The following is a 14,447-nucleotide window of genomic DNA, read 5'->3' on the forward strand; positions in this document are numbered from 1 at the left end:
ATACACTACTTAACCGAATTTTAAAATCCAATACACTACTTAACTGAATTTCAAAATTCAGTACCTTTTCCAAATTTGTAACATTTCATACACCAAATTTCAAAATTCAGTATTTTTCTTAATCGAATTTCAAAATCTGATTGATACTAATCTAAACCAGATTTTGAAATCTGATAATATCCTAAATCAAATTTCAAAATTCAGTAATCACCTACCTACATAGATCTCATGATCAAAATGGATTTCTACCGCAAAAGACCTCAAATAAGAAAATTAAAAAATATAAAGAAATGGAAACTTTCTTGATGAATGTGTAAACAAAGAAGATGAAAAGGAATATAATGGAGGAATGAAAGGGAACGAGGTTGTGGGATGAAGAGTGTGAAAAAAAAACAACACAAATTATGGGGTGTAAGATTGGTGCATGAGGAATGAGCGAAAGAAATTACGTGCGAGTAAAATTGTGAGGGGTAAGTGCTTCAAGATCAAATATAAAAAGAGAAAAAAAAATTAAGATTTTACTCTAGCCAATATTCAAGGTATTTAGAAAATTTTGGAGATGCACGAAGAAAAATGTAACACATGGAGGAAGAATCCTCTGCAACACCGAGACTACATTTATTATGAGCTATAGAACTCTTTGAAACTTCTTTTTCTAAAGATTGTGAAATCAGATTCAGGAGATCTAAACGAGAAAGCACTATTCACTTGAGCTAAAATGACATCAAAAAAATAATTGAAAGCAAAATTTAAAATTTCAAAAAATTGAAAAGATTGAAACCTAAATGATTTGATTTAAATTCCCTTCATCGTTTAAAAGATTGGTTAAATAAGTTCAAAATTCTTAAATATTAATTTTTAAGATTAAGTAGAGTAATTTCATTTCTGATATACGCTTATATATTTAGTTTTTTTAATTTTAAAACTGACATTGTAAAAATAAAACGAATTGATATTAAATATTCAATAACTAGAGTAAATATTGTTTAGTGATTAAAAAATATGAACTGTAACACCGTGTGTGTGTGTGTGTGTATATATATATATATATATATATATATATATATATATATATATATATATATATATATATATAGAAAGAGAAGGGAAATAAATAAATAAAGAGAGAGGGAGTAGAGAAGAGAATGAAGAGCATACGAAAAGAAAGGGTAGAAATACCAATTAAAAGAAAAGAGAAAAAGGAAGAAAGAAGAGAGAAAGACGATAAATTTCAAATATTTTCTTACCTAACTCGAAAAAAGACAATTTTAAATAATAAAAAATTTCAAGAGTTTCTATTATTCTTTATTTACATTATCTCACCAAAAATAATTTAAAATGTTTTTAAAAAATAAATAGCCGATAAACGCTTCTCAAAGAAGCTTGCAAACATAAATAATGGGTCTGCCAGCAAATTTACAATGCTAAATTCTGACCACCCTTCACAGGTAGAGAGGAAAGCGGGTTGAAACTTGGCAATGGTGCAGATGCAAAATTGAAGGAATATAATTTAATATCTGAACAATATCACATTAACATTAACTAGGAAGTTCAATAATCCTCGATAAAAATTTAGTCCTAATAAAATTACAGGCTTTCTGCCTTCATCCAGACACCCAAAAAATTACCAGAAAGAGGAAAAAGAAATTTACAATGTTTCGAGATGCAATAACAGATTAGGCAAAAGTTTGTGCCAGTACTCAATGATTGTTGCTCCAAATGCCTGGAGTAAAATGAACAAAACGATTAGAAAAGACAAGTAATAAAATAGTATTAGGTTCTGGTCATCAAAAGTTGAAGATAACTCTTAATCCACTCAAAACTGCTGTTCACCAACGCTCTCTTGAATTTGACCTGTCAGACAACAAATATAACCATTCTCAAATACTTCCCAACATTTAAAATACAAGAAACAAAATTGAATTAAAAGCCACATAACAACCAAAGTGAGCAAACTATTATCAGAGGCGCTAAGAATTGTGAGATAACAGTGCAAATACTGAATTGTATATTTCTCACCTATTCAAATCTCTGCTGCCAGAAAACCACCCCCTTTCCCGACTACCTTGAAACTGTCTTCTGTCATCACTAGGACGGGTCCACACATCTCCTGTACCTGCTGTACCACGAGATCGTGGTCTATCTGTATAATCTACGCTTCTAGAATCCTCAAATGAACCAGATCTAGAAGGTGGCCTATCAGAAAAACCAGAAGATCTTCCTGCTGATGAACCTGGCCTCTCAACGGCTTTCTGTCCAAACCGTACTTTATCATCCAAATCACGGACAAGAGCTTCCAGCTCCTTTTCTTTCTGTTGTAATATTTCATATGTACTGGTTTGGTCTATACCAGCTTCACCCTCAGATTCCTTGTTCGAATTTATTGGAGACTCTTTCTCAAGTTCCTTCTTCAAATTATCAATTTCTTCTTTTAACAATTTTTCCTCCATTGTCTCAGGCCTGAAATGTTAATGCATGAGTCAACAAGGTAAATTGAATATTTCAAAGACAACTCACACATAGAGGATGACCTAAGTAGTTACACAATTATGTAGGAACGCTGTGCATAATAAATGATATAGAAGAATGAGATTTAAGACATGTCCTGAAAGATGCCAGACTAGTAAATGATATAGAACAACTACACTACCTACTAGCAATCCAACCCTCGGAATTACAAGCTTTAGATAAGGGAAAAGAAAAAGTTGATACAAAGATAACTAATATACTGAAATTGATAAATAGCTGCAAGACAATACCACAATCTACTTCTACTTGTACTAAAAAAATGTGTCTTGTACTTGATACAACTACAAGCCCAAGGCAAATAACACTGAAACTAATTAATCCTAATACTCTAACACTCTCCCTCCAAGCTTATCCACTTAAGCTTGTTACAAATAGCAAAATCACGGGAAAACGAAAATTAATACAAGTCAATTCAGTTGAAGAATTTAGGCTACTAGACATGAATATCAAACTACTGACCATGTCCTACGTAGACAGCTACTAGACGCCTTTGATTTTCTACTTTAAGGGTCTCCCTTGACATACAAACTAATACCTAAACAAAGGACTCTCATACCACCAAGTAATCAAAATACTTTATGGCAGAAAAAAGAACATCAAATTCCAATCTCCAGGTAAAAGAATAAATACCCCAAAGCCCCAAACAGAGATTCAGCTGTGTTTAGGAAACGCCTTTCTCACAACCATAATCAGAAACTTAAAAGAAACATGAATAGTTTAGAAAATATAATTTTTACAAGCTCAGCAGAGGACAGATCATTATCAATAAGTATGATGAATCACGTCAGAATTATGAAGTACGTGATAGTAGAGACTGGAAAAAAAATTTAGTAGTAACCAAATGAAAGTATGATACAAAATTTATACTAATAACTTGAATAAGTACTAGTACTGCAAGTACAATCTCAACTCTCCATAACTAGAGCTTAATACTACACTAATCAAGCCTTTTTTTCCCCACTATGTGCAACAGTTACATTGATAAAATAATAATGTTCTATGGTAAATCATGTCTTCATAAACATACCATTGACCTCTAAATCCCTCTTAATGGTTTCTCGTATAGTTTATCTCACTTTCCTTTACTTTCTGGTGATTAGACTCCCCTAATCAAATGTACTCTCCTAACCAGGCCTTCTTTAAGACTTTTCCACGCATGCCCAAACAACCTAGCACAAGATTCTACCAATTTTTCTAAAGTAGGTGCTACCACAACTGTCTCTTTGATGTTATCAATTTATCATTCTTGACCTTAGATTGCTTAGCGTGCCTATTTATGCAGGCAACATCCTCACCTCCGTTATATTGATTTCATTCCCTAGTAACTATAACACCCATCATTCAATGCCATCATAAAATATTCAATGCCAATGTATGGCACAAATGAAATAAAGTTCTAGATTTCTTTCTCTGTACACTACAGGCAATTCATTGCTTTTACCAAACAATAAATTTTCCCAAACCAAAGTGCTCGCAATTGCCTGCTGTTTGGGAGCCATGTACTCAACCAAAAGTTAGATATTTAAATAACTGCATGGGTGTGAACAATAAATCAAAGTGATACATTTGAACAGCTAAAAGCACACACTTTCATTACAGCCACCTTTAAGTTGCAAGCTATGCTTGTTTAGGTTGTGCACTTGTGTTGATTAATTTGGCCAGAAATGAGCCCGTTAGTATTCCCTTCAATATTTAGATTTATGTTCAATATTTAGATAAAACAATCATTTTTGTCTGGATATGTGAAATTTAAATGAAAAAATAACAGTAAGAATTTTGTACTCCAGTCTGAAAAATTGGTTTAATAAAAACACTATCAACTTATATTCTATAGTCTAAAGCCCACCCAAACGCACATGGCATTGTAGTCAAACTCAAGGATTGCAATTGGACCAATAGGGAGAACAAAATATTGTAAAAATCAGGGATCACAACTCAACCCACAAAAGCTAATCATGTACAAATAAGTATAGTAGACTAAAAATAATATAGACAAGAAAAAAGGAACAGAATATTTCAAGTTCTAAGCAGAACACTTCCAACACAGAACAGAAAATGAAGAAGAAAGAACAACACATCCAGAAAACACCAAACAACAGGCACAGCTCTTAATGTTGACCACATTGCCACATGGTAATGTGGTAAGAATTTATATTAGTATTTTCACCACAATATACAACCTATCTGAAAAGTATATTCAGCCTTGACAACCTCTCCAATGAGCCAGTTAGCAGACAAATTAGGTCAAATATTTTGATAAAAAAATATCAGTCATCACTCTTAAAAAATGAGATGTGGACATAATAGTTAAAAACAATAGTCACCTACATTTAGTGCCATAAACGAAAGATATCCTATTAAAAATTACCATCTCAACATAAAAAATTTTGGGGAATAATGAAGAATCGTTGAGCAAGATAGCCCATCCTGCACAACTAATGCTAAATTTAAAAACCATAAAGGCTGACCGTTTTTACACAAAAACATGATAAAATACAGTTAAAAAACTTACCTGAATATTAGCCCATACGATTTGCCTAATCTGTAAATGCTGCCAAAATACAAATCAACTCACCCCACAACAAGCACAACAAAAACACATTGGTGGTCCTTGTTGCACCATGGGGACAAAACCTATTTTTGATAGTTACTTGCAACTGTTGAATAATGCATGAAAATCATGGATGACCACCAGACAGACCAAACAAAAACATAGAGACCGATCTAAGACCATTATCAATCACAAGTAAAAGCACGACAACATTTAGAAGTTGAGACAATGGATCAAAGAACAAATGGATGCAAAAAAGTATAAATTAACCAAGAAACAAAAGAAAACCTGTCAACAGAGCGATGCTCCAAATCAAGATCAATTTTCCTCCAATCCATGCCTCGCTCACCCAACAGAATCTCCCGAGGCTTGGCATCCCCAAACGGATTCAACTTGGGCCTCGATTTCGGCACAGCATCGACCCCCTGCAACGCGGGACCCTCAGAGCGATTGGACTGAGCACTGGAAGGCCTGCTGGAGTGAGAACTCGTGGGCCGGCTCGTTTTCTTCGCCTCAATCTCTGAATCCATCTTCTTCCAGTCCAATCCCTTCTCAGCCAACACCTCCTCCCTGGGCCTCGCCGCGCCGAAAGGATTGCCCTTGTTTGTCGCCTTCACAGAAGCATCATTCACCGAACCATCGCCCCTCGGCGGATCTAATACCAGCCTCGGCCGCTCCGTCCGCTCCGTCTCACGCGACGGACCACCTCTCGACCAACGATCCGGTTCCACGCCCGAATCACGAAAACCTGAACCAAAATTGGAAGATCTAACAGGAGCAGCCTTCTTACCAACCGCCCAATTATCCACACCATCAGCCCTAGACGCACCACCAAAACCACCGCCACCGCCGCCACCAAAACCACCACCTCCACCACCAAAACCGCCGCCGCCTCCCCCATAGCGATTCTGACGACCAGAATCAAACGCGGGGACAGATTTCTTCACGGAGGCCCAATTGTCCACCTCATCAGCCCTGGAAGGCTGATCGAGTTCCGAAACCCTAGGATTCGGACCCCTGCGTTCCTCGTCGAATCCGCCATAGGATCTTCTCCCGCCACCGCCCCAGGAGCCTTCGTTGTTTCCGCCGTCGCGGTCGCGAGAGCGACCGGCGGAGCGGTCGTATGAGGAGAAACCGCCGCCGAGGCGGTTGAACTGCATTTCCTCGGGGGACCGTTCCTTGGGACCGGTGGGAAGCGCCAACATCTCGTCGCGTGTGAGGCCCTGGTGCTCGCCGGCGGAGGGAAAGCCGCCCTGGTTGAACTGAGAGAGCGGGATGGTTGTACCCTTCTTCTTTTTGGGCTTGGAGCTGACGGCCTCCTTGAGGCTGGGGAAGTTTTGGGTCTCGGCGGCCGCGGCCGCAGCCTGGGCCTCGCGCTCCTCGGCCTCGGCCCGCTCGGAATCGGCGGCCCATGCTCCGATGTTGCCCCAGGGTTTGGACATTTTGAGATCTCGAGAAAGAGAGAATGGAGTTGTGGATAGGTTTGTGGTTGGGTTTGAACTGAAGCCGGGGCTCCGCTAGTGGAGCCGGAGCTCCGATAACATGCAAAGAAGAGGAAGCGGAAGAGGATTAGGAGAGCGTCGAATGCGTTGATGGGGAGTGAGAAGGATGATGGAGGCCAACATTAGCGTGCGTTTGTGTTTGTTTGGTTTGGGAGCGTGTGCGCGTGCCTTTGGGATTTCGTCACGCGCGGATCAGGGGTTCATGCTTTCCTTCCAATTGGGAAAGTACCATTGGGCATTTTTCATGGCCTAGAGCAATGCGTCGTCGTGTTACCCACCTTCTTTTTCGTTACTCTTTATTTTTGGCCATTTTTCAGTCCACCTATTTTACTATTTTTAATTTTAAATCAATACGCACATGCCTCATATTTCTCAATATTATTATATCTTCAATTTAAATCAAATACAATATACTCTTAATTTATACAGAATATCTGATAATTTTTATAATATTCATATATTAATTTAGATAGATCAATTTTAGAAATTGCACTTCATTTTAATTTTTTTTACTTTCTTTCTCGTGATACTCGTCTATCTTACTTGTTAAGATTTGATCACTTTTTCATTAGACAATTTTATCTTTAGAGTAAAATTTTACCTAACTTTTTATTTAGATGAAAGAATTATAGAGATAATATTTTTTCACAACCAAATGAATAATATTACTCTTTTTATCATATGCTTTCATTTTAAATTACTTTTTCACATCTCATTTTGCAGAGATGTAATAAGCGGTTTCTTTTTTTTCATTTAAAATGGTATCAACCTTTTAAATTTCAAAAGGTATCAATCTTTTGAAAGATAAGATTCGTATTCAGATAAATAATATTTATTTTAAAATAACATAAATTGTTTTTATTAATAAGGAGATTAAGAAACGTAACATCCCAATAATTATATATATAACTATATAATATCGAATGATAAACATTATGACATAACAGAATAGTTTAAGGATGTAAATATACTTGTAAGTTTTTCGGTATAGTTATAAGTTTATCGGTCATCCAAAATTGACCATAAATTTAAAATTTTACTATTTCAAAATAGAGAAGACGGTAAAAAGAATCCTAAGACTAGGTAGCTGCATCATCTTCTTCCAAAATTTATTTCAGAAACACTTTTTTCCAAAATTTGCTCCAAAAGCATCTTTTCTACCTCTGTTCACATCTAAGTAGATGATCATTGTGAAAGGAAGAACACAGACATACAAGACACAAACAAACCGCAGAAAAACAAGGGTAAGCTAGGTTGAAAAACATGCATGATATCTAATAATATTAAGTATAACAGCACATTCATAAGCAAGTAAACAAGCAAGTATCATATCATATTATAAAACATACTAGACTCGTCCGACTTAGAATGAATATCGATCTAGGACGGGTTGTGCACTTGTGGTGGCTTCTACTGTTTTGCAAAGCTATTGCTGAGGGGTTTCACTCGACCACACACTAAGTTAGTCTATTACCGCGTAATAGGCCCTCCAAGAAGCGCTTACACTAGGACCTTCCACTACTCTCACCACATGCGTCAATCCTCTCTAAGTGAGAATGAACGACCATTAGAGTGTTGGGAGAACCCCCCCGTATGGAAGCCTCTTACATTCATTCTAACACTAAATGATCTCACCTAGAGATCTTACTTGATACTATTCACATCACTTTGATCAGTTCATAATTCTCGTTGATTCATCAAACACACCATTATTACAGTTATCTAAGTATATTCATACTGTATTAGCTCATACCAAACCCATATATCATCGACCAAACAAAACAGAAGAAGAAAGGAATCAAAATAGGAAGAAACAAACAATAACAAACCTAGAAGAAACACTAAGCAACACAAAACCCCATAAACTCATACTTAAATAAGGAAAATGACTCTTAAACTGTCACCAACAGCTCCAGAAAGGTCCAAAATGACCTATAGAACTTCCAAAAATGATACCTGGAACCCCGAAAACCACCCAAAACTGTCATGGATGATTTTTCGACGACAATAATCGATTATTATATGTAATAATCAATTATGTACTAGAATTTTGAAGAAAATATGACGTTCTGACTATATGACGAAATAAACTTGTATAACTGATTCTAATACTTCATAATCTTATTATCTAGTGATTTAATGTTGATTTAAACTCTAAACCCTCAATTTCATCAACCTAGGTACTCAATTCTGAATCTACCACTTATAAATTATTTTTAACACTTTTAACACTCTCCTAATGAGTCACAATTAACTTACCCAAGTTATCTAAACTGATCCTAACAGCCTGGAATACAAAATTCAGATTTTGACTACCTTAGTTCTCTTCATAGGTTATAAACTTAAATGATTCACGTGGTTATTTCCTAATAAATTATTTAACAGAATTCATTTCTTCTAAGCATTCAAAATTATCACAACATTGTATCAATACTAGTTCCTAATCATCCAATTCACAGTTCATATCAACATCAACCAGTAGTACACGATCAAATAGGCAAAATCACAAGTTTTCAGATTATCCTTAATTAAAATCCAACCCATAAACTTTACATGAACTCTATCACTATATCTACTAAATCTAACTCATGCAAATTCAAGAATTTCACAAAACAGCACAAAAACACCAGCTTCCCTTACCTCTCAGTCGAACAGCTCAAGACACAGGAGGCTCCAATTGCTCACTTGCACCTCAATGAAAAACTAATTTTACCTATTGATCACAAATTGGAAACGGAAGACAACTTTCAAAACCTAATTGGAGCTAGAATTTGGGGAAAAAAATACACCATGGCTACATGCAACCATATTTGTTGCATGATCACCCCGCTTTAAGGTGAACAAAAGAAAGGGTATTTCACTTACCGGTTCTGATTGGAGAAATTGATTGACTAAAAGCGAGACCCGCTACTTTGTGATCGTTGGGACAGCACCTAATCGAGAATTTAATGGTTCAGTGTGAAGAATGGAAAGGGAGAAGATATAGGAAGAGGAAAGAGCTTGCAGGGAAAGAAATGGTTTCTCAGACAAGAGGAATGAGTTAAAAAATCAGCGTTTCAAAACTAATGCAATTTTATTTTAAAATACTCAACCTCTCATCTGTTGCAATCTGTCATCCCTCTTTGCTGACTCATATCCAAGTCCTTACAAGAAATATAAGTAATTTTTTTATTTATATATTTGATATCTATTACTAGCATTTAAGTAAAGAATCAAAAGTTTTTTTTTTTTGAGAAAAACTAACATTTATATGTAGAAGAAAAAGAAATAAAACATGGTTATTGAGCATCATTCTCTCGAGTAATGGAAAACGATACACGAAACATGATATCATATCATACTTGATGAAGATTTTTTTTCTCTCTATATATTACAAACAAAACAATAATAAAGAGAGTGAAGAATATTTAAATATCATTATATCATTTATGACTATAACAAAAAAAAGTAAAATTTTGTTATTCTACGTCAGTTAATAAATATAAAAAATATAATAAATAAGTACTTTTAACTATATTTGTTTATTTTTTACAAATTTATTATTATTATTATTATTATTATTATGTAGTGTATATATATTTTCACTATAAATGAATAAAAAATATTTTACGAATATATAATATTTTTATGTTATATTTATTTTTAATAATTGTATTTACTTTCTTATGTCTCTTTGTATTAAGAGATAATTACGTCATTCAAAAATATCTTGTTTATGTCTTTTACTATTTTCTTTTTCTTTTTTATTTCTGCTAAACGATTAAACCATCATATCACTTTCTTTGTTCATATTATTCTCAATTTCATTCCTCTTATGAAGCAATAAATATATGTTAACTCAGACTATTCTTCTTAAGGGTAACAATAAGAAGATTTTCTTAGATATTTATTTTTTAGTAAAATATGTTCATATATTCTCTCCCTCCCAGTGTATTATGTAAGGACTTAAAAAATTAATAGTTTAAGAGTATTGGTGATTTTGATTTTGATTATTTTATTCTAAAAAGTTTAATTATAGATGTATTTTTATTATCAAATCTTATGTTACAAAAATTATCGTTTTTATAAATAAATGTACTACCCCGACTGAGCGTCTCTTGGTTTATCCCTTTATGCAGAACTTAAGTATCGCCTATCGTCTTCGAGGTAACAATTAATAAATCATTTTTGGCGTCACTGGTATGCTAGGCATTCGATTTGAATTTCTACAAAAAGAAAGTATTATTTACTTCTGTAACTGGAGTTGTATGGCCATTCAGATTTCATATTGTTGAATATCATCACGATAAGTTCTTATATTGTTTCAGTCATATTATCATTTTAAACTTATAAGAAAATAACTGGGTAAAAATATTTAAAGTACACAATTGAGGATATATGCCAACCATTTTTAGGATTTATTCTATCCTGACTTGACTTCTGACCCAACCGAGTCCTAATTTTAGTTTTGCTGTATACATTTCCTAAACCAATCTATTTCTCCTGTTTTTGCTGGTTTTCACTTGTTTTTTGAATGCAAGCGTGGTTTGACTCTTTAACTCTATCTGTATGGTCTTTTCAAAAGAACAATACTTTTATAAATTACTTTTATGTGAGGAACTTCAAAATAAAACAAGATATGAAAAGTGTCAATGGGGGTTTCATCACTAACACCGCCATCTGACTGCTGCTATTTTAAATATTGAGCTTTATAACCTTTACATGATATCATAACCATAAATAACAGAGATTAAATGATTAAGATTTAAATATGATTTTTGTATACTTTCTTTAATGTGTTTGGGTAGGTTGGATTTCCACATTTTGTTGTGTATATGTAAAATCTGGCATCTTTACCAGTGATGGTTTACCAAGTGAATACTGATGCAGAACTCAAACCTGGTGAACCTGTTCTGGACTGGCCTACTAGAAAACGAGTGGCCCTGGGAACAGCTCGAGGCTTAGAATATCTTCATGAGCATTGCAATCCTAAGATTATTCATCGGGATGTGAAGGCAGCTAATGTATTACTAGATGAAGATTTTGAAGCTGTTGTTGGTGATTTTGGCTTGGCAAAGTTAGTCGATGTTCAGAAAACCAACGTGACAACTGAAATTCGTGGGACGATGGGCCACATAGCTCCAGAATATTTGTCCACTGGAAAATCTTCGGGAAGGACTGATGTTTTTGGTTATGGGATTATGCTCTTGGAGCTCGTTACAGGTCAACGAGCAATTGAATTTTCACGATTAGAAGAGGAAGATGACGTGCTGCTACTTGACCATGTAAGATCACTTTCTAACATCATGGCCTCCTTATTTGTTGTCTTTTTGGTTTCTTTCTTGTTTGTGTTTAGCACGCTTTATATCTTTTGTGTGACTCTTGGATGATTTCGTGAGTGGTTGTGTTCAAGAATCAGCCGGTCATAGTTGCTCTACCTAAAGAGTATATCATTACCCCTCTTGACATGAGTAATGCTGTAGTGAGCCAAGGAAGTTCGTGTAGCTATAATAGTACATAGGCATTTTGATTTAGGTTGGAATAAGCTGGTGTGCGTTATTTATATGATAATGTTGATGAAGAAAAGCTGAACTGCGGTGTTTGTTTAGCGTTCTGCCGTAGCGAACATGTTGCTTGTGGTCATCATTATTCAAAAACCAAAATGCACCATTAATGCTTTTCACTCGTTGGTTATCTGATTACTGTGTTTACTGCATTTTTGTTTTCTACAGGTTAAGAAATTAGAACGGGAGAAAAGACTAGACGCCATTGTTGATCGCAACCTAAATAAAAATTAGGTTGAAACCCTTCATTGGTCCTTATTTTTGTATGAAAATCTCAGTTCGGTCCTCATTTTTTCATTTATCTCAATTGGATCATATTTTTTTATAAAAATGAACACATTTTACTCTAACCGTTAACTGGTCTCAGACGACGTTAAGGCCACATAGTGCAGAAAGAATGTGCTGACGTGTGTATGTGCATAGAGTGTTTTGATTGTCCATTTGTGTACAGAGTGTTTTTGATTGTCCATTTGTCCAGAGAGTGTTTTTGATTGTAATCATTAGATATATAATTTTATTACTTTGAAAAGTTAAAAATATAATATATATGTTGAATTTATTTAAATTTAAAAATAAAATAATTTTAAAAAAAATATTAAAATAAGTTATCTTTTATAAGTCTAAAAATTATTTATATTTGGATAGAATTGTAAAAATACATAATTTTTTAATTTTCTTTGTGTTTAAATGTTTTTATGAATTTATTTTGACAAAAATTTAAAAAATTATATATAAGACTTATTTTTAGTTATGAAATCTAAAATATAATAAACATATTTTAGTTTAAAAAGAAATGTTTTCTCTCAAATAGTCATCTAAAAAAATATTAAATAAGTTATTATTTTTATATAATAATTTGATATAATATAAACAATTTTGTATATTAATATTCAATTAAAATACACATAATTTTATAAAATTTTAAAATTAGAAAACTAAATTTAAAATAATTTAGTTCAAAATAATGACTAGTGAATATGATTAAATTGGATTATTAATTAAATTAATATATTATCTTAATATATTTTTTTAATATTATTAAAATAAAATAATCAATATATAAAAAAATCATAAATTAATTGTAATAGATAGGATTTTAAGACTTTATAAATATTTAATCATATAAACTTTTTAATAAAATTACTTTTACTTATATTAAATTTTTTTATCCCAACATGTATGATTTAGGATTAAGTTATATAAAATGAAATAATTTAACAATATTATATTAAAAATACTAAAATAAATCTTTAATATATAAGATGTGATGTTTTGTCTTAGGATAAAATAATATTATTATAGTCAATTATGGTATTTTATATATTTTTTATTTATATAAATTTATTTTTAAAGAAAAACTCAGAAAATTAAAAAGAAAATATATACTTAAAAAGTTTGCTTAATCAATTGATGTACAATAGTTAATTATTTATCTATATTATTTTTGTATGAATTTCATTAAAAAATATATATTATTTTTAAATTTAAATAAATTCAACACATATATTATATTTTTAACTTTTCAAAGTAATAAAATTATATATCTAATGATTATAATCAAAACACTTTCTGCACAAATGCACAATCAAAACACTCTTTGCACAAACACATAAGCACATCCTCTCTACACCATGTGGCCTTAATTTAACGCAGTCTAAGACCAGTTAACGGTTAGGATAAAAGGTGTTCATTTTTACAAAAAATATGATCCAGTTGAGACAGATGAAAAAATGAGGACCGAAGTGAGATTTTCCTACAAAAATAAGGACCTAAGGGAGGGTTTAAACCTAAAAATTACAATCTACTAGAGGTAAAAATGATTATACAAGTTGTGTTACTCTGTACGCAAGCAACACAGGACCGTGTTAGAAGTTGTTGTTAGAAGTCCCACATCTAAAGTGGGCAAAGACTTTCCTCCCTCATTTGCATATAAATAGAGGTGTAAAGGAAGATGTAAAATGCACCAAACATTACTTGTATCCTCTTTGCTATAAAGAGAGGTGTTGTAATCTCTTCTATTTAGTAAATATTTTTCTTGTCCTTGGTTTTGTGTTAGTTATAAATTTTTCTACCTAACAGTTTAAAACATGTATGTTGTATCTTGTAACTAAATATCCTTTTATGATGGGTTAAGCTTGATTTGTTTCTCGTTTTGGTGTTTTGAGTAATCTCAATGTTCGTAGTGCAGCAGCAGATTTTTCGTAGATAGGCATAATTGTATTTTAGTTTATTGTGCATTTGCTAAAACTCCAATATTCAAGTACGTCATAAAACTGTTTTTTTACCATGTTTTCTAGGCCATTGCTTCACCTTCATGTTTTC

General features: G+C 33.1%; 2 protein-coding genes across 2 annotated transcripts; one reads left to right on the forward strand and one right to left on the reverse strand.

Moving 5' to 3' along the window:
• Window positions 1-1,488: 1,488 nt before the first annotated feature.
• Window positions 1,489-6,871, reverse strand: LOC124828346 (eukaryotic translation initiation factor 4B2-like). Its single transcript, XM_047301612.2, has 3 exons — window positions 5,369-6,871; window positions 2,020-2,460; window positions 1,489-1,854 (listed from the first exon to the last, which is right to left on the reverse strand). Exons 1-3 carry the CDS (start codon window positions 6,520-6,522, stop codon window positions 1,830-1,832), a joined length of 1,620 nt encoding a protein of 539 aa, XP_047157568.2. The 5' UTR covers window positions 6,523-6,871; the 3' UTR covers window positions 1,489-1,829.
• A 2,985-nt stretch (window positions 6,872-9,856) lies between these two features.
• Window positions 9,857-14,007, forward strand: LOC124828352 (LRR receptor kinase SERK2-like). The gene is made up of 5 exons (XM_088104789.1): window positions 9,857-9,882; window positions 10,601-10,728; window positions 11,452-11,846; window positions 12,294-12,348; window positions 13,913-14,007. The coding sequence occupies exons 1-5, from the start codon at window positions 9,857-9,859 to the stop codon at window positions 14,005-14,007; spliced, it is 699 nt and encodes a 232-aa protein (XP_087960915.1).
• Window positions 14,008-14,447: the final 440 nt, after the last annotated feature.

The sequence above is a fragment of the Vigna umbellata genome, chromosome 1 (genome assembly GCF_029865625.1).
Source record: "Vigna umbellata cultivar VRB3 chromosome 1, Vumbellata_1.0, whole genome shotgun sequence".
Lineage (NCBI taxonomy): Eukaryota > Viridiplantae > Streptophyta > Magnoliopsida > Fabales > Fabaceae > Vigna > Vigna umbellata.